We start from the raw sequence: 20,224 nt of genomic DNA on the forward strand, positions 1-20,224 counted from the left end.
CAGACTTGGGGTGGGCATACTTGGTTGATAGGAATGATATTGTTGAGAAGGTGAACATCGGTGGTCATTGAATAGCCATGTAGACCAAAATCATTCCTTTAGGTGAACATCACTGCTCGCCACTCGGAGAGATTTTTTGGACATGTTTTGTATTCGTCCTTCCATTTTTACGCCATCTCTTTTTTTTCGACTCTGTTAGTTGCACTCATGTTAGAACAGTGTGAATTTATCATCAAACCATCAATTATGGCCTCTTTCTCTTTTTTTTCCCCAGAGGGGATCTAATCCCACCCAGAATCTATACCTACTCCAAACTGAGATTTTGCTAATCAAAGATTAAAATGAGAACCGATGCCATTTAGAATCGAAATTGCGGGCTCTTGCCTAAAGAACAAAGGGATAATATCATCCAATTAAGTACTTAGTGGTACAGTAATCATAATGTAATAATTGAAATTAGGGATTCAAACTGAGATTATTGCAATCCAATACCAATTAAGTACATGTTTTGCCAACTGATCTAATTGTCATCTTTAGTCCATACTATTGCTGTCGTAGGTTCTAAAACATGTGATACAAGTGGGCACGATGAAAGGTATTAAGATCACTTAGCCAACATTATCGCTGGACAGATAGGCACGTGGCAGGTCACATCCACAGCTAACACCGAGTCACGGATCTCTGACAGTTAGTTACAAGATTCCGTTGAGGTCTCCCCGTTGCATAACTCCACTTCGCTTAGCTCTCCCGCTTTGTCGTTTACCGACCCTTGACCGTCGGATGATGTCCCAGGAGGGCATTATCGGGCGATCGAGCGAGCGAAGCACCAGAATCCGTGGGTCCAAAGACTTGCGATTGAGGCGGAGTAAAGCGAGTGTAAGTTGGGAGGAGGAGGCGACCACGGTCTTTCTATGACGGGCTCCAGCAGAGCGGATCTTATGACATCTGCCCGCTTTCATCGTTGTCTTGCCCAAATCGCTGCTCTCCCAGCGAGCCCGCAGCTTCGCCATGGCGGACTACGTCCCACTCGGCGGAGGGAGCGAGGAAGGGGAGGCACCATCAGAGGAGAAGAGCAAGGGGTCCAGAAGCCCTCGGCTCGCTTCTCTCGATGCCTTCCGAGGCCTTTCCATCGCTGTGAGTTCTCCCGCCCTCTTTCTCTCTCTCTCTCTCTCTCTCTCTCTCTCTCTTTCTCTCTCTCTCTCTCTTTATTTCTTTGTTTCCTTCTAACAGTCGCTCTGAATTCCAATGGATGTGTGATTTTGGGTTTGTTTTTTCTCATCTCCGGTTCTTGGTTTCTTGGAGACATTTGAACTAAAAGAAGAGAAAGATCAGACAGGGAGGCCTTTTCTTGATTTTGAGAGCAGGGGTCTGAGAGGAAACTTTTTGTGATGAATCGATGAGCTTTTATGATATTTTTATGAGGCAAGATCTATTGGTTAGGTTGGATACTGGATGGTGGGCACCGAGAGTGTGAGATTATTTGGAGATAGGAGTGTACTACCCTAGCTTTTGAATTGTTTAGAAAATAAACCTCCCGAGGTCTCATTTTTTCTGATTTTTACGGGATTTTACATGGATGTGCTATAAAGGTTTGTTTAGCTATTGGAAACGTACAACGATTCTGAGCCGATTTTGTCACGATAAGTAATCTTGGGTTTTGCAAATTCAGCTATACTTATCTCTTCTATAGGTGAAGCTCTTCTTCTCATTGGCATTGTGTTAAAATGCATTGATAACTTTGCTGGGTTTGCACTGTATTGGTAAATGTTAAGTGGCCCAATGTGCTCAACAAGTTTTTGCAGATTTCATGTTGATGCACTGAGTGCTTTTATCTGTTCAATGCTACCACATAATTATCTTAGACAATGTTTCAGTTGGTTCTTTTCATTATACGATTCTAGAATTACATTCCTTTCAATTTGATAATTAGTCAGTTTCTCTAATGATGATATCTGCTTTGAGATGATGGTATTATCTTACTCTTTTTTTTATAAAAAAAATATTGCAGCTCATGATATTTGTTGATTATGCTGGTTCTATATTTCCGTTTATTGCCCATTCCCCTTGGAATGGTGTGCGCCTAGCAGACTTCGTGATGCCATTTTTTCTTTTCATTGCTGGAGTTTCTCTCGCACTTGTCTACAAGGTACTGAGATGTCCTTTCTCTGGTAAATTATCTCATCATTTTTCAGTATATGCTAGACCTGTCCCTTGGCATTTAATATCTACAACCTGTCATCTCCAACGGATATAATTTCAAATGTATGGACTAGCTTGTCTTGTAAGATTTAATGTACAATTAAGAAAACATTGAGTAAACTGACAACCTCCTCACTAAATTCTGTAAGCTAGTATGTGTTTCGTTGCTGCAGTTTGTGATGCTTGTGTTACCCCTTGGCCAGAATGTATTCGTAAGTGTGGATAGATGTTGTCGTCTATCTTAGTAATTTGATAATTGTGCAGATGATTTCTTCACTCTATTTTCAGATTCAACTGTCAACCTTTTGCACATCCAAAAGTTAGAAATTCTTATCTTATAGGCACTCCAACAAGTTAGAAATTATTGAATTGGATTGCCCAAATTTGAAATGAGCCATGGGATGTTTTAGGACCGATCTGACTAACTGATTTACCAATGATGACTGAAAGTCAGTCATCCAACAATATAAGAATTACCTTGTGGTCCATCTTCCTAACTTAGACAATATATGCATCCCCTAAATGTATTGTTCTAATTCATGAAGGATTGTGCCTATTATAATTATATGCAGAGTATTTGCCTTCTGATGTAAAGGGTTTGCAATGAATCTGACATCCTCTTTGCTTCAAGCTTCATGGGATTAGAGCCCTGAGTCCAAGTTCAGGACCCCTTATGCGAGATCTAACGATTCTTCTGGAAGATCGGCTCATTCTAGAGTAATTCCCATCAGTGGAATTGATTGTTGCATTGTTTCGTCAAAAAAAATAAAAATAAATAAAGGAATTGATTGTTGCATTGAATACAATGCCATGGTGCCCTTCTTTTCTATACCATTCAATGCTACACATTCGATTCTTAACTTCACTTTTGATCAGTTAAGGACTCAGGTTGCCATTCAATGCTTCCATTGATACTTAGAGCCTAATTTCACTCTGTTAAGCAGAAATTTATGTTCCCGAGTTTTGAAGTTTTCTCCTTTTCCTCCTTAAATTGGATTTCAGAAGCATTGTGTCAATTTGGCTGGTGTTTTGTGAATGTGGGGTTATCAACCAGTAAGTAGTAAATACATCGGGTTGTTAGCCCAATGAGCAACTTTAACTTTCTCTTAGATTTTCTTTCAGATTTTCTATATTACTTGTTTCATATGTCAAGTTGAATTTGCACATTGATGGACAACAAAATGCAAAATCATCGAGACTGCTTTCGTATGCTAAAATGTGAAGCTTGTTTAAGTAAAATGATGCTCCTAGAATGTAATCAATAGATTACTTATGCTGTTGTAAGAAGTTAAATTTTATGTAACATCATGCTTCTGCTTTTCTAACACATATATGTTCAAGACAGTGTTGGCTTGAATTGCTAAATACCATTTTTGCTTATGTTTTCTTGATTTTAATGATTGGAGGAAATTTTCCTTGCTGCTTTCAGAAAATATCTGATAAACTCCAAGCAACACATAAAGCGATGCTAAGGGCAGTAAAACTCTTCATGCTTGGTATTCTTCTTCAAGGTAATAATCTTGAATCCTGAACAATTCACTTGCAAACGTTTTGACAAATTTACTTGGTGATTAACTAGTGTCAGTGTTTCTGGCAATACTTTATTCAAATTCACTGTTTACATAGTTATTTTTTATGTTATACCTTGTGAACACTATCGATTCAGTACATGGAAACCTGCAAAGTCAAAGCCAGAGAAACTGTGCTGTGTCTGGTCAGTCTTCTTATATTGGTCCAAAAGATACATAAACAATCAGTTAATCACTACCCCATATTTTTGTGCCTCTATCTCTTGATATGCTTTATGGGCAAGATGGTGTTATGTAGACCACAATATAACCATTACTTTTTCAGCAATGTAAAATTAAAATGCATTGAACAGAAGTCCAAATGCAAAGTGGAATATTATTTGATGATTCTGATCCAACGAAAGCAACTTGGTTTTTGTAGACTGGCATTTGCTTTATATTAGTTCACTTTTATACCCTATTGATTTCTGAATTATATCTTTGTGGCTTTTCAACTTGCCTGATGGTTTTTAGAGTCGCTTTCCACCACATTTTGATAGCTCTGAGGATTGATGCTTTGTGCAATTTCCAACATTAGTGAGGTAATAGATATGATAAAATGTTAGATTTACTATTGGCTTGCAAAGTCATGGAATGATGTGCAAGGTTTTGAAATGATGCATTATATGCATACTGGATTGGCCTATCTTTTCCTAATCTTTTTATTTTTCCTTTAGCTGTGTAATTACTAATTGATTTGTTTTTCTTCATTCAAACTTTGTGCTTGATTCATCAAAATAGATTTAACGTGTGAGATTTCGGTTAAATTTGGATGTGTTAGCCTAAGAAACCATATCATCAGTTTATCTTGTTTACTTTAAAACAGCATAATATAGTGTTAAGTATAATAAAGTCAAACAATTTTAATGTTTAAACTATAAAATAACCCTTTTTAGCCATATCTCTCTAGGACTTCTGTGCACTTGGTTAGCCAATATGTAACTTGATCATTTGATTTGGTATAAGATATAATTTCTTAATTGCTTTCAATTTTCTTCCAAGGAAATGTTCTGTATCAGCATGCTTTGTTTACTTTTCTGTTAGATTTTGAACGCTTGCTACTTGTGACATACTTCAGATCGCAGTTATCAGACCAGCAATGATAGTACCCATACCTGGTTATAAGTTCTTGATAATCTCGTGAAATGCTCGAATTCTTATGTAGTTTGTGGATCCAAGGATCAGTTTATGCAACATTTTTAAGTTGAATGGGCTTCAGTTTATACCACATTTTGTTCTATCAAACCCTTTTTTTTCTTTGTGTGTGTGTGGGGGGGGGGGGGGAGGGGGGAATCTGTCAGTGCTGCTGTTGTCATATCATCTTAAGAGTATCAAGAGCAGCCCAAGCATGATGCTGCATGCTGTCTCAGCAATATTTTCCATATTGTGCATCTGGGATTAATAATTTTCCTTTGGTCTTAACATGACCTGGAAAAGTTTTTGATGTTTAACTTTCGATTCATGGTTAAATTGAGTTTGAATTCTCTGAGCTTGATATTTACTGAAGTTATTGTTATTTGAGAATAGTTATTCCCGTCTTAATTTCAGGTGGTTATTTTCATGGTATAAATTCCTTGACCTATGGTGTTGATATTGAAAAAATTCGATGGCTTGGTATTCTACAGGTACTATATATAGAAGTCATCTCCTTAATATCTGAAAACTTTTTCCATTTTCTAAATGATTTGATATTAAGTGTGATTGTGTGTGTATAGCTCCTAGAGAAGCTCTACTCCTATATAACTGTAACATGATTGTTTTTAAATATTTGTCACCACTCTGTCCGGTACATCTCCAGCTTTTTTCTTCTTTTCAGCTTTATACTTATTGAGTGGCATACTTACACATTTCATCTGTCATGAGGTGTAGAGGATAGCTATTGGATACATTATTGCTGCTTTATGTGAAATATGGCTTTCAAGCGTCACAGTGAAGGATGCGGGAAGTGGATTCTTCAAGAACTATTATCTTCACTGGTACGAAACTGACGAGACAAATGTTATGGTGGTTACAAACTTACAATATAAAAATTATCATTGAGATTATTGATTTGCACAGCTTCTTATATTATGAGCAATGGATCTTTAGTGTTGATTGCTGGATCAATTATAGCTCTGGGTGCTGATATATTTGGTTTCATTTAGGGTGTGTTATTTGCTTTTATCTAGGATCCAATTGTTGCAAGGTGACTAGAAGTGACTTGCAGGCGAACATTTACAGCTGCTCGGCTGCCCTGCAAGTCACACCAGTTGCAAGCAACCTAGATGCAGTTTTGTGGACCTGCTGCAAGAGTTGCAGCCTTCGCTTGCAGCTTTGGGTGGGAGTGACTTCCACTCCATTGCATTAGTGATCAGCCTCGATCTCCTATTATATAATTTTAACACGTTGTGTATCAATTGTTTATTATACCAATATACGCTATCAATAATTGTTTATTATTATAATAATATATAATTATTTTAATATCAGGTAGTTTTTGTCAAAATATAATAACTTTAATAATCATATAAGAATAACATTACTATTGCTATAATAGTAATGACAGTAACATTGTTATTATATTATTGTAATTCTTATTATAGTCACTGACTCACTACTATGTAGTATTATAATAATTAAAATACATTGCACTTTATATAGTCCGGTAATATAATTATGTAACATAGTAATATAGTTGTTATTTGTAATGTTATAATAATTATATGATAGTTAAATTACTATGGTTATAGTAATAAAATCATAATTCTTATTATAATCATTATCATGTAATAATGATATTTATAGTCATTATGATATGTTGTTATTTAAAAAGTAATAGTTATAGCTACAGTAATATAGTAAGAATCATTATAGTTATGTTATATTAAAGATTAATGTTTATAATGTTATAGTATAATATTATAATATTTGGTATAATAACATTACATAATTATTATAATATTATAATAATTTTCATAATGTTTATTATAGTCAGAGTCTGCTAAACTGGTCGGAACCTGTACCGTATCGGTATCGGCCAGCAACGGTACAGTACAGCCATAGAATTTGGTTTCAACCCCTTTGGGGTCGGAATCGAACGGCTCCTTGCCCGTATCGGTGCGAACCGGTGCAGTTCGAATTGGTACAAGCCCGGTACCGGCATCGGAGAAGAAGAAGAGAAAGAAGAGGAAGAAAGAGGAGGAAAGAAGAGGAAGAAGAGGAAGAAGAAGAGAAAGAAGAGGAAGAAAGAAGAGGAAGAAGAAGAGAAGAAGCCTACCTGTCGCACTGGGCCTCAGACCGACGAGGATCACCCATCTTGCTCACGGTTCCGGCTCCTTCTTTGCTCGCGGGAGAAGGAGAAGAGAGGAGAGAGGGGAAGAAAGGAGAGGAAGAGAGTTCGGAAAGGAGGAAGAAGGGAAGGGAAAAAAGAAAAGAAAAGAAAAAAAAAAGGGCGTCCGGGCGCGAGTGGGGAATCGCTTGCGCCTACGCACGATTCCACATGCAGGGATCCGCGCCTGCATGCAGTTCCCAGCGCTTGCGCGTGGTTTTCCGCAAGGGGCAGCGAGCCCACGTGGCCCGGCATGGGCATTTAATGCCACAGAGGGCATTTAACGCTGCTCCGTGGCTAAAACGAGGACGCGCGCGCGTTGCGGATTTTTTTTTTTTTGCGGTTGGCCAGTTCAGTATCGGTACGATCCGGTACCGGTCTCCACCGGTACATCGGTTCAGTCGGTTCTGCATACCTTGATTATAATAATGTTAAAATATGGTAATATAGTCTAATTAATATTGTATATTATTAATGTATTATTATCATAAATTTTAACGTAGAATATAGTATTATATTAATTATAACATATATAGTACAAAACATTAAAATATATGACATGTAAAACAAAAAAATATGAATGTATCTTATAATATGATCCAGTGATGTTTATAATAATGGTAATAATTATAATATTACTACAAGAGATATTTACTGTATTATTATATTACTATACTATGGTTATATGTAATATTTTTTATACTGTTACTATGTTATGTTGCATCATTATTATAAATATTATTCAATTCTAATAGTATACTGCATTACTATTTAACCCAATTTTGAAAAGGTCAATAAGTGACTGTTGTTGGTTGAATGTTCGCTGCTTCCAAGAGGGCAACCTTACTAGGTCATCGGTAGGATTATGAGTCCAAGATTTTGAATACTGATTGGACGGTCGGGCTCGTCATGAGTGTCGGGATGGGGCACCTTTCTGAGTGTGGGGACAAGATGACCCAAGAAATGGACCAGGACAAGACAGGACATCCACCTTCGTTGTGAGGATGCAGAGCATTTTGTTCCATGGAAAATTGGGACATTCCCATTCCATGGTATTTAAAACTTTGGTTATGACACCTATTTCAGTATCATACAAGCAAATAGATGCAAAGGGATTTGCAATTGTCAACTGACAAGAAACCAAACAAAAAAGCCTTTTGCGACAGCAAACAGAAATGCAGAATTTTCTACCTGCAGCTGCAAATACTATCGCAGGCATGTGAAATTGCAGGCAACCAAACAGCCCCTTTTAAATCTACAAAAGCTTACATACTGTGTTTCTGAACAATAAGTCACATGCAATTCTTTTTCATCACAATTAATAGTGCCTTAGGCTTTACTAGATAAAGTGGTTTCTTTTATTATGTAATCTCGAGAAAAGTAAAAATTTAAGCAGCATTTCCTGACACTTTTTGTTGGGGTTATGTCCAAGTAAATTTGAATGCAGCAAGATTGCAAAATAACCATATCAAGCAACTGAGCTATAATCCATACCTTCTCCTTTAAAATAATTATAAACAAAACATTACAGATGCAAGGTATTTGCATTAGATCTCTCCAAAGTATTTGATATTAATGAACATAAATTCTTGAGAAGAAGTATATGATACCAGGGTATTCTTTTTGTTGGCATTCACAGTTGTATATTCCAAATTTTTTCAAATTGTTGCTACAATGGCCCTTCACAAGGATTATTTACTTATAATAAATGCATGAAATTTAAACTTCTTTTTTCAGTACCAATGCTCATTTATGCATTTGCTCTAGTTATGTTTGGATCATTTGTATGGTTATAACTTTCATCTATTTGATGATCTTTGAAGGATGCACCTTATCCATTTGTTGCCTCAACTTATCAACTTAATTTTGTCTGTATTGGTTTCATTTGATTGCTACATGCAAATTTCTTTGGCAAAGCTGTGTGTTACTTCATGTATGCTGCTAAATAAATCTGCATATTACTTTATATGTGTTGCTGGCCAAACCTGTGGATCGAGAGATGTTCATAACACCTGTTTAATGCTGGCCTATAATTTTTAACATCTTTCCCACATGTCTATTACTTGTTCCTGTTGACCTACCTGTGCATCTTAGTCTTTCTTCTGCAGAACCACTCATCTGTAACTTTAATATTTTTGCTGTCAGACTTTGTTTATTTCCTTTGCTGTTACACTATGCGTCTTATTCATTCTTCCATCTCTATCCCCGGAGAGAGTATTCTAGAATATAAAAGAATTGCTAAGTTAATAAGTAATTGGATGGCTGTGCCTCATCCCATTTCTTCTGTAGTTGTAATGTTGGATTCTTGAGGACACCTGTGTGACTGACACCGTTGCTGTGTAATGCTAATACTGGATTTTTGTTATAATATGATTACATAAAATTCATATCAAGTTTTAACTCATTTATAAACACAAGTCTGCTTTCTTGTAGAATGTTCAAACGCATGGATAACATTTCATTTATTCATTACATCTGTCAAAATTAAATACTAATGCTTGAACAGGATGTAGAATTTGCACTTTCCTTTTATTTTTAAATTAAAAGGCAAATATTATAAATGTCTAATGCTTAACACAATATTAACTCATGAGACATTCAGTTGGTCTTCCACTCCCTGATATAAGATGTTATTTGTTTAGGTGGCTCTGCTTCTTTTGTTTCCACTTTACGGATTATTCTCACAAAGCAATTGGGAAAAAAACATTGTTTTTGCACTGAACCTAAACTCTGTCCCATTCTGCCATAAAACTATGCTGGAGAAAAATACAAAATAATTAAACAGTTCTCAGTGTTTTAAAACAAATAAACCTAGGATTCATCATTTTATCCATTGTAAAAGGCCCTATGCTTTTCATTAAATTTGCTGTTTTATCCACGATTTTCTGTTTGTGTTGGTAAAACGGGGAGGAGCGGAAAGTAATCTGGACTTCGCGAGGAGATGATGTGTCCAAACCTTCCGTAGCAAAATAAATATAATCAGGTTAGACTTAATCATATAGAGTAGCAAATGATATCGACTGTGTATGTAACATATCACAAATCCTGACCTGAAGTTCTCATGGGGTGCTCGCAAGACTCTGTGCTATGCTACTTGTCTACTAAGGGCCAGAAAGGGGCATATAATGCATCCACCCATTAATGAGGTCAATTTCCTAATATATGCAGAAGATTGAAGATGGTGTGTTCACCATGGTGGTATACACACCGGTATACAAGAAAAAATATTGTATAGAGCATTTATAATATAAAGTATAAACACTCCACAGTATCAAGCATTTATAATATAAAGATAAGCACTCCACAGTATCAACTTGCAGGTAACGTTGATATACTGTTTCATGTTTTGTTTCTTAATGGTAGAATAAGCAATGACTATTCAGATCTATACAAGCAATGACTATTCAGATCTATCTTTTATTGTCATCGTCTTTGATGTTTAAATGATCCCTGTAAATACTCTTTAAGAACTGGATATGATGAATAGTGATTACTAGTAACAGAGCTTATTCTTTTTTGTTATTGTTTGTTCTACTTCGTAGGGTTATTGTGTTTTTGCTCTCTGGCATATACTTGGGGCTGTTATACGGCTTATACGTTCCAGATTGGCACTTTACGGTTCCACAGATGTCTTCAAATTCTTCCCAGAATAGCAGCTATGTTATCAAAACGGTAAGATCTCTATTGGTTTATGTATTGCATAATGTATATTTTATGTTGTTTAGTCTTTATGCTTGTTATACTAAATACATCTGTATTAAGATTACTTGACTTTTGTAATTTGTTTAGATCTTTTTTTTAAAAGGTGAGGTGTGAAGTAAGAGGTGATCTTGGACCAGCATGTAACTCAGCTGGAATGATTGATCGCTATGTCCTTGGCATTGATCACCTATACAAGAAACCTGTGTATAGAAACTTAAAGGTATTCTTAACTGGTATATAATGATTAAATTATTTTTGAACTTATGCATTCTTTGTTGAACCAATGTCTCTAATCAATAGGAATGTAGGACTGCTGAGGATGGTCAAGTATTGAATACCTCACCTTCATGGTGCCAGGCTCCATTTGATCCAGAAGGCATTTTGGGGTAATTGGTTTTACTTATTGTTTATATCCTTGTATATCAAACTGTGTATTCAATTAAATTAATTCTTTCATGTTTCTAATGTCTTATAATGTACTGTGAAGTTTGATAGGACAACTGTCATTTTTATTATATTATGTTAACTTGTCTTGATATTACCATACCGACTTCTAAGCAAAAGTGTATTATAACAATTAGATTTATCAATTGGGTAATCCTTAGGGAGATTCAATAGAATTATCTTGCAATAATAAGGTTGAGTTATCCTATTTGTTTGAAACTTTGAACCATTCTTTTCTCATTAGAGGATTGCCATCGCTTTAGTTTTCCTAATGATATATTCAGAAAATATGTAACCTCAGATAGTTAGTTTTCCTTGGTGCTTATTACACCAGTTGTACAACACAATATCCACTATGCAAAGGCCTTCATTGGCATGACGTACATGCACGTGCTTGCAGGGTGATTGAGTTTATGGTTCAATTTATTTGGCGGTTATACCCAGACCCTTTTATTTATCCTGAAGTACATGCACTTGTAACTTAAACACAAAGATTGGTATAACGGTTGGCTCTATATGAAGGAGTTCTTTGATACAGAAAGGATCCAATGCTCAGATGTACTCCATGTTACATGGTCTGAAGGTATTGCTCTGGGTTATAGCATAGTCTTCACCATGATATCAGCTATAAAAGGTGATAAACATCAATCTTGTTTGATACCTGTCATAAGTAGGGCTTCTAATGAACCAAGCTGTTTGTGAAGATCCCAAACTTAGTTTGATAACTGGCGAGTTGTTTCTTGTCATTTAGAATACGGGCCAAGTTCAAGTTATATTCAAGGCTTTGTTTGGAAAAGAATTGAGACTGAACAATTTTCAGATTTACAAAACTATTTGTCAGCTCGGGCTCAGCTTGAGAATTGCCTCATTCCAGTGGCTTACTGGTGGAACTTGCATAGGTACTTTTGATCTTGGCTTGAACATGAGCCAATCTTGAACACTCATATTAAATGATTATTCTGAGCCCAAACTGCCTAAAGCTTGCCTCATTTGTGACATATGCACATGCATTTTAAAGCAAGTCATATGATCTATATGATGTAATTCTTGGTATTAGTTTGTGGTTTGGGGTTATTAATGAGGATTACAGTGTGTTTTCCCTTAATCTTCATGTAATCTTGGTATTTTTTGTGATTTGGGGTTTTTGATGAGGTTAGCAGTGTATGTCTCACTAATCTTCATCAGAAACAACCATTTCTTACACACTCAAATTGGTTCACATGTATAAGAGGGAAACATGTACATTAAAAACATCTCTTGATCAAACTAAATCCATCCAAGAAGGGAAAAGATGCTTGCGTAGCATAATTTTGTATTATCTGCGGAGTATCAACTGTAGGTTGCATACTTGTGCTACACTGTGCCTACTGTTCCCTGAGTGCAGCACCTTACATGTATCTTGTAGAGCTTGACCTATATGGGTCCTATAGGTAATATTAGACTTTGAACTGAATATATATCTATATCTATATCTATATCTATATCTATATCTATATATATATATATATATAATTGCAACAAACTTACATCATCTGACTTGGATATTTGAACATTTGAACATAATATGTAGTTTTCTGGTAAGGTGAAAGAGATGCATTATTGTAAGGTATAATAGGATCCACTCCAACAAAAGCAATCCTCAGTCATCTGTATATGCATGTGTATTTATTCATTTTATTGCTATTTTGATGAACTTTTCTGTTTCTGGAGCTCATTTGTTATTCTTAAGAATACCTAATACTTTTTTACAATTCAGGTGACTTATTCATTGTTTCAAAACTATTTATAGATCCTTGATGGCTGCTGTGACTTGCATAATGGGACTTCATTTTGGTCACATTCTTCTTCACTTTGAGGTATGAGAGTTCCTTTGAGATGACTATAGCCGTTTCTTGTTCCATTTTTTGGCAAAATTCTTTGAGGGCTTCCCACGTAGATCCTTCATGTGCATCTCTTGATTTATTTGTCAACATGTGCAGAGACTCGGTTTTGCATTTAACCTGCAAATGGTATACAATACTCTATGATGCTTATACAATAAGATGGCAATTTGCAAACCATATACAGCATATAGGTCTGAAAGAAACTCTTTGAATTTAATGGAGATATGAACAAGTAAATCTGAAAATCTAGGGCTACTCAAATTTATAGCCTGACTTGAATTTGGATTTAAAGTGAGTTGAGAAGGTGATGTTTATTTTTAAAAGTTGTGGGTTTAGGGTTATTATGATTTTTTTTTTTTTGTGTGTGTGTGGACCTGAAGGTTGGCTTAGGTTTTTATGAGGGTTTGTGAAGACAAATAGGAGATTTTTCATGTTCACTGGAATTTTCTTTATGGCCTGAATTTTGGCTGCTGTCAGTCATGATATGGATGAGGCTAACAGAGTAATACATGAGCTTGCTGACCTCTTGATTTCTCCAGACAATGAGTGCTTTATGCGTTTCACATTGGTTACCGGTCATCTGCTTCTTCCAATATGTATCCGCCTTTGCTTGTTAATTCGCTAACATGAAACTGCAGTGCTGTTTGGACATGTCTAAGAATTATGTATCATTTCTTGTATGGAAACAAACTGGTACATGTTTTGGCATTTTCTTTAATGAATGCCATACTTCTAGTTGTAACACACATATATAGAGTTAAGCTAGAATGCTTTTGAGAGCATTTGGCCTCTAATGCTTCCTAGTGAAAATCAGTGATGGCAGTATACACTTCTATAATGTATGTATGTATATATGTATAATGTAGGTGGACATGTCTAAGAATTATGTACCATTTCTTGTATGGAAACAAGCTGGTACATGTATTGGCATTTTGTTTAATGAATGCTATACTTCTAGATGTAACGCAGATATAGAGTTAAGCTAGAATGCTTTTGAGAACATTTAGCCTCAACTGCTTCCTATTGAAAATCAATGATGGAGTTCATTTCTATATATGTGCGTATGTATATATGTATATATGTCTATATGTATGTATGCATGTACTTATGTATGTATATATGCATGCAGTCATGTATGTACCTATGTATATGTGACCTCAAGTTTGGTAGGGTAAGTGCATTAAAAAAGGAAATATTTTAGCGGTTAGTGTGGCTGCAGTTGGTAGGGAAGTTGCTTTAGGAAAAAACATATTAGTAGCTTATATGCCATGGGAAGGTTACAATTCTGAAGACGCAGTATTAATTAGCGAACGTCTGGTATATGAAGATATTTATACTTCTTTTCACATCCGGAAATATGAAATTCAGACTCATGTGACAAGTTAGGGCTTGGAAAGAATTATTGAGGAAATACCACATCTAGAGGCTCATTTACTTCAAAATTTAGACCACACACGCACATATATACATGTATATATTATATATACACACAAATATATACGTAGACGTGTGCATATTGTGTTGTGTGTGAATATCCTACTATTATAATGGAATCCACCCATTTTCAACTTCACATCCAAGGGAGTCCCGTTTGACAGTTATTGCTCCTGAAGTCCCCTCAACATATCTTCCGTCCATCTTTTGTACAAGGGCATGTACACCATGATAGTATATATATATAGAGGGCAGCTTCTCTATAGATTAGTCAAGGTCGCAATTGTGATCCTGGTAGAAGGCTTACTAAATGGTCAAATAAGGCTGATGCAATGGGAGCATAGTCATTGATGGGGAGAGGAAGATTGGGGTTACCGAAAAAAGCTGGCTTGCACTAGGATGAGGGCGATTCCTCCCATGGATTGGACTACATGTCAGGAAGCAGTCCTTCCATGACAAGACAAGTGTCATGTTTGTGTGTGTATATATGTATGTATCTATATTTGTGAGTGTGTATAATAGATAGAAGTCCTTCCACAACAAGAGAAGGGTCGTTGTTAGACTGGAAGAAGAAACATGAGCTAGACTTTTAGCAAAGTGGATTTCTCCCTTGACTCTATCATCGTCTTTCTTTATTAAAGCATGGTTTACTTTCCCAAAGCTATGGAACTCACGGCTCAATTAGAAAATAGAATGATACATATATCTAGTTCGTTTCCTCTCCTTTTAGAAAGATTATTAGGTCTCAATCCTACTGATCCATGATGATTTTTCTAAATTGAAAATCTATATCGTTGACCATTATGTATATCATAAAAACTGTTAGGAAACCAAAAGTCATCTGTTTGGGAAGCCTCCTACCCATACATCAAATGGGCACAAATATTAATGGTTGTGATAGTATCAGTGTGCCAAACTATATCATAGAGCGTACAAGTTGAAAATCTACACCATTGATCATGATCTACACCTCATAAAATTATATATACCAAAATTCAATAGATTTGGTGTTTCTAAATCATAAATCATGCAAAACATCATATCAAGCTGCTAGAATAGTATATTTTTGGGTCACCTGATGCATAGGCAAATGATCTTTGATGCATAGGCCAGGGACCTTCAAAAGACAAGATTTTTGGTTTTAAAGTACTTTTTTTCTTCTGATGTAGATAATAATCAGTGTTGTAGATCCTTTGTATAGAATCTCCATCATTCATTTTGGATTGGTAGGATTGAGTCCTTGATCCTTCCAGAAGAAGAGTAGACCAACTCGATAGATATGTATGTATGTGTGTATGTATTATTTTTGCATCTAAGCGTGTCAAGTTCCTGTCTGACACTTTTTTCTCCCCTGATTTAATCTCCTTGCCCTGTTCATTCTTCAACTTCGGGAGACCAAACTGGCCTTTGTATACGTTTTTATTGCTTTTGTCCATTTAGTTTATTGTCCTTCAAATGTTTCAGGAGCATAAAGATCGGCTTGCACACTGGCTAATATATTCACTTTCAACTTTTGCCCTTGGGTTATTTCTGGCCTTTATAGGTATGTTCTACTTACACTTGTTCATTATTCAGACTATCTGATTATTACAGCTTGTCTTTTGCTCTGTTTCAGCTGAAATGTTTACCTATTTGTTGTAGGTATTCCCCTCAACAAATCACTGAACACAATCAGTTATACGTTGCTAACAACAGCCTCTGCAGGATTAACTTTTTGTGCTCTATATTTGTTGGTGAGCTTCGAAACATTGCTTGAGATGTTGAAACTATACTCCACGGGATGTAATTCATGCATGTGATTGGGAAATTCATGTGATTTGGTGTTTTCTGGGTAACACATACAAATTTTGGAATATGCTGTTGTTGAATACTTATCTGAACTATGTTGGTGGTTTGAACAGAAGAAAATTTTATGGAATTTTGAAATTTTGGTTTAAAAATATTTTGATAAAATGTCCAAAATGTTGCTAACCATCTAAACAAAGATTTGTCTTGAACTCTGGGCGTATACATCTTGCTAGTTACTAGAATTTTGGTAACCATTATGATAGATCTTTGTCAACTGTGGGGCTATCTTAGACTCTTCTGTCACATCCAGGTAAATATCACATTTTACAAAGATGTATATACTTTATTGCAATTTATTGCAACATGGATACCCACAGATTCTACTTTCTAACCTAACCATGACTAACTAATTTCTTCATAACTAAATATGATTTATTATTATTATTATTTTATATATATTATGTTTTTACTAAATGTTCTGTGGACAGCAAGAGCCCATTTGCTATATTTAAAACAATATGTGGGAAAGTCTTTTGGAGTTTTCTTGTTTTTCTATTTCCCCTCTATTACGAAGCAGATCCTTGGTTTTCCAGCTTATATACCTCATCATTTAGCTTTAACATCAAGTGGCTTAGATATGCTCATATTATTACTGCATCAAGCAATTTGCTAGTGATCACATCTTTCTCAAATTTTTGCATCACTAGAAATATGTAAAATGGATTTTTTTTTTCAATTACCTTATATTTTATCTAGCATTTGGCTTTGGTACATATTATGTAATAAAAATAAAATATGTATGAGATGATCACTTATAATCGATGCTCTTTTAGTTTTATGCAATGCTTTAATTTTGCTTGCATGTACTTGCTTTTTTTACAGGTGGATGTTTATGGGTACAGCTGTCCGACTTTTGTGTTTCAGTGGATGGGAAGGCATTCTCTAAGCATCTTTGTTCTTCTAGCATGTAACTTAGCTATTATTGCATTGCAAGGATTCTACTGGAGGAACCCCAAAAATAACATTGTAAGCATCACATCTCCCTTCTTTGCATGATATATATTACAGAAAATTGGATCGATCTATATAATATGGCTAGATGATACGCAACTTTCCATATAAAGCATGAAACAGTTGTATTACTAGAGTTGCCATACATGATCCATTTTTGCAGCAAACATATGATTGTATGCATTTGTCTGTGGAGTAGAGATGGTTAGAGTTGCACAACATAACATATTCAGTCTTTGATTGGTATTCTATTTTATTTCAGGTCCATTTGGTTGTATCCCTCGTTATACACAAATAAATTGCATGGAAGGTCCTTTTTTCTTTTGGTGAAATGTTAATGTGTCGCTCTACCAGGTCATGTCTTTTTCAGAGCTATGGAATTTCTTGGTACTTGTATATTGTTTTGAGACTTGTCTTTTCGCAATATCTAGTAACAAATGCCAACTGTTGTAACTCTGAATACTTTAGTGTTCAATAGCAGTCTATTAACACCATTATATTTTCGGCAGCACCATAGTGCATTCTTTTGTGTTTATTGCCAACAAGTTAGGCTCGCTAAAGCAAAATCACCATCTTCCCTTTTAGTGTTGTGGGGCCAGGAGATGTGCTAGTGGTGTTTTGTAGCTTCAGCTCATGTCTCATGTATCATAGACCTGCAGAGGACGAGAATAGGGATTCGGTTCCACTGCATTTATGTATTAAAAAAACATAATGATTACGCTTTCAACTGTTTGGCTTCGCAAATCCGCTTTATGAAATCATACCGACCTTTTGGCTCATCATAAGACACTTATTGCTGAGTCTAATCACGTATCCAAGGCCCTTCACATTCCTAAAGTTGCCTCAAATCTCTGTTGCACATGCTCACATCATCTCAATCAGTTTTTTTCACAAGAATCTATGATAGTTCATAGCAGGACCCCAACCAATCCTAATCTGTATCAACCTTCCAGAGAAATAGTTAGCATGCCATCCCTCTTTGATATCCTATGATCCATCTTCACCATCATGCACACCTTTTCACAAACACCTAACTACATAGCTGCAGCATCTCCGATGCTATCCCCGTTGCAACATTACCATCATCTCGGTTTTTTTTTTTTAGCTACAGTAGATGGCTAATATATTTCTAGTATAAAGCATGGATACATTAAAAAAATAAAAAAAATATCATGGAGTGCTGTAAGCTCTTTTTTTTTTTTCACCTACAAAGTTTTTTCAAGAGTGATCCGCTACGTATGAGGCTCACGTATGAGGCTCCTAATTTGCGCCCATCAGCCTACAGTACCACCCTCTCCACTAGCCAAGCTAGTGCCTTAAAATAATGGTGCCAACGCATCGGGAATGGTGGCGACACAATTAGCGGGGAAAGATGTCATGCGTGTCTTGCACAAAGATTAGCGGTAGGTGCATGCATTTTCAAATAGTTATGGGGAGCGCATCCATGACCGTGTAAGGACGATTTGTGGTGGTGAAAACAGGCACCTATGCTCGCGTTTGCAAACTTTTAAGGGCTTCTAAATTTTTATCAAAACAAGGACATAAGCAATTAAACTTGGCTTGTCACGTAGTTAAATAAACATGTCAAAGAGTGAAAATTTTTAAATTAGAATTAGATGTCTTTTAGGTTCTTATAGGTGGACCTCTTTATTAGGACTGATTTTGAATTTTGAAAAGATAGATATTTACCTAGACATTGAGGTTTTGAAAATTTAAAGCAACCTTCTGTAATATGTGAGAAGAAAGGAAAGCAGATGATTAACATGCTTGCAATCTAAATTCTTAATTAAGTTGATCACTAATTGGTTTGAATATGGTGGGTGGGTTGAAGAGTATTTCCCCCTATCCCTCCTTGATATGATTATATCTTGGACGGACAAAGTTAAAAGAGCGGAGATGAATATAGGTCAGTGGGAACTTCATTGTTTTGTCATGGGATGGTAAGTCCCTAGAAATGCTATGAAATCATTCTGGATTAAGCTATTCCCAGCCGGACAACATTGCACAAGAGGCATGAACATGGTTAACATTAGTTTCTGTGGCTTGAAGAGATTATTCCTGTCATCCTCTCCAGTATCTTGGATGATGTAGTGTTGTTAACTGCTGATTGACTTGGTTATTCCGTCTTTGTAGAAGTTGTGGTTTTACCCAAGGATTATATGTTATGCATGCACATCAAGGTGGTTGGTTATGGGTGTGATGCAACGAAACGTGTTGCACATCTAGGTTAGCACGTATTGCCATGTATCAGCCTGTGTCATTTGTGAGGATCCGATCATCCGAAGCCCCAGCTTCAGATTGAACATGATTACGATGCAGCGCTGTGATTGGCTTACATTTAAATATGCCTTCTTGTTTTTTGAGTTTGAAACAAGCCGTATGTTTGTCTTCCCGGACGTACGAGGAGCCTGTGATTTCAGTTCTACGTTTCGTCAAGGATGTTTGATTTTGGTTTGTTGCATACTTACATTATAATATGGCTTGTACCGGCAGGTAGCTTTGCACTGCTATGACTAGGAGATGCCTAGAGAAAGCATAACCCTGCCCGGGCTATTGTACATATGGCTCGTACTGTCAGGATAATGCAGTAGGGCGGATGCAAATGCCACCACAATCGATCACTATCCATGATAATGCTTTGGACTAAATGAAGTACATGAAGCTGCTATCATGGTTGTTCCTAATTGTCAGTAAATAGTACTTTTTCCTAATTGTCCCTCCATTTGTATGGAATTACAAATACCCTTTTACATTTCAAATTGTTGTAATATCAACCATGCATTCTGCACATTGCGGCAATATAGTCCACCCTCTTTCCAATTGAAATCATGGCGCATTGAAAGTGCCTACTTATCAGTTGACGTGGAGAAGTTGTCTGCTGTGAACTC

The 20,224-nt window shown here is 36.0% G+C and overlaps 1 protein-coding gene across 1 annotated transcript; it reads left to right on the top strand.

The window, feature by feature from the left end:
• Positions 1–932: 932 nt before the first annotated feature.
• Positions 933–17,844, top strand: LOC103718895 (heparan-alpha-glucosaminide N-acetyltransferase-like). Its single transcript, XM_039117640.1, has 13 exons — positions 933–1,134; positions 2,009–2,146; positions 3,629–3,710; positions 5,316–5,392; positions 5,637–5,743; positions 10,617–10,746; positions 10,880–10,996; positions 11,077–11,162; positions 13,010–13,076; positions 16,002–16,080; positions 16,179–16,270; positions 17,208–17,351; positions 17,599–17,844. Exons 1-13 carry the CDS (start codon positions 1,009–1,011, stop codon positions 17,632–17,634), a joined length of 1,281 nt encoding a protein of 426 aa, XP_038973568.1. The 5' UTR covers positions 933–1,008; the 3' UTR covers positions 17,635–17,844.
• Positions 17,845–20,224: the final 2,380 nt, after the last annotated feature.

The sequence above is a fragment of the Phoenix dactylifera genome, unplaced genomic scaffold (assembly GCF_009389715.1).
Source record: "Phoenix dactylifera cultivar Barhee BC4 unplaced genomic scaffold, palm_55x_up_171113_PBpolish2nd_filt_p 000254F, whole genome shotgun sequence".
Classification (NCBI taxonomy): Eukaryota; Viridiplantae; Streptophyta; class Magnoliopsida; order Arecales; family Arecaceae; genus Phoenix; species Phoenix dactylifera.

Bases quoted from the DNA above. Each gene is read 5' to 3' on its own strand.
- LOC103718895 (XM_039117640.1), top strand. From the start codon at position 1,009: ATGGCGGACTACGTCCCACTCGGCGGAGGGAGCGAGGAAGGGGAGGCA. The intron at 5,393-5,636 runs GTACTATATATA...CATGAGGTGTAG, and splicing joins GATGGCTTGGTATTCTACAG to AGGATAGCTATTGGATACAT. The intron at 16,271-17,207 runs GTGAGCTTCGAA...CTTTTTTTACAG, and splicing joins TTTGTGCTCTATATTTGTTG to GTGGATGTTTATGGGTACAG.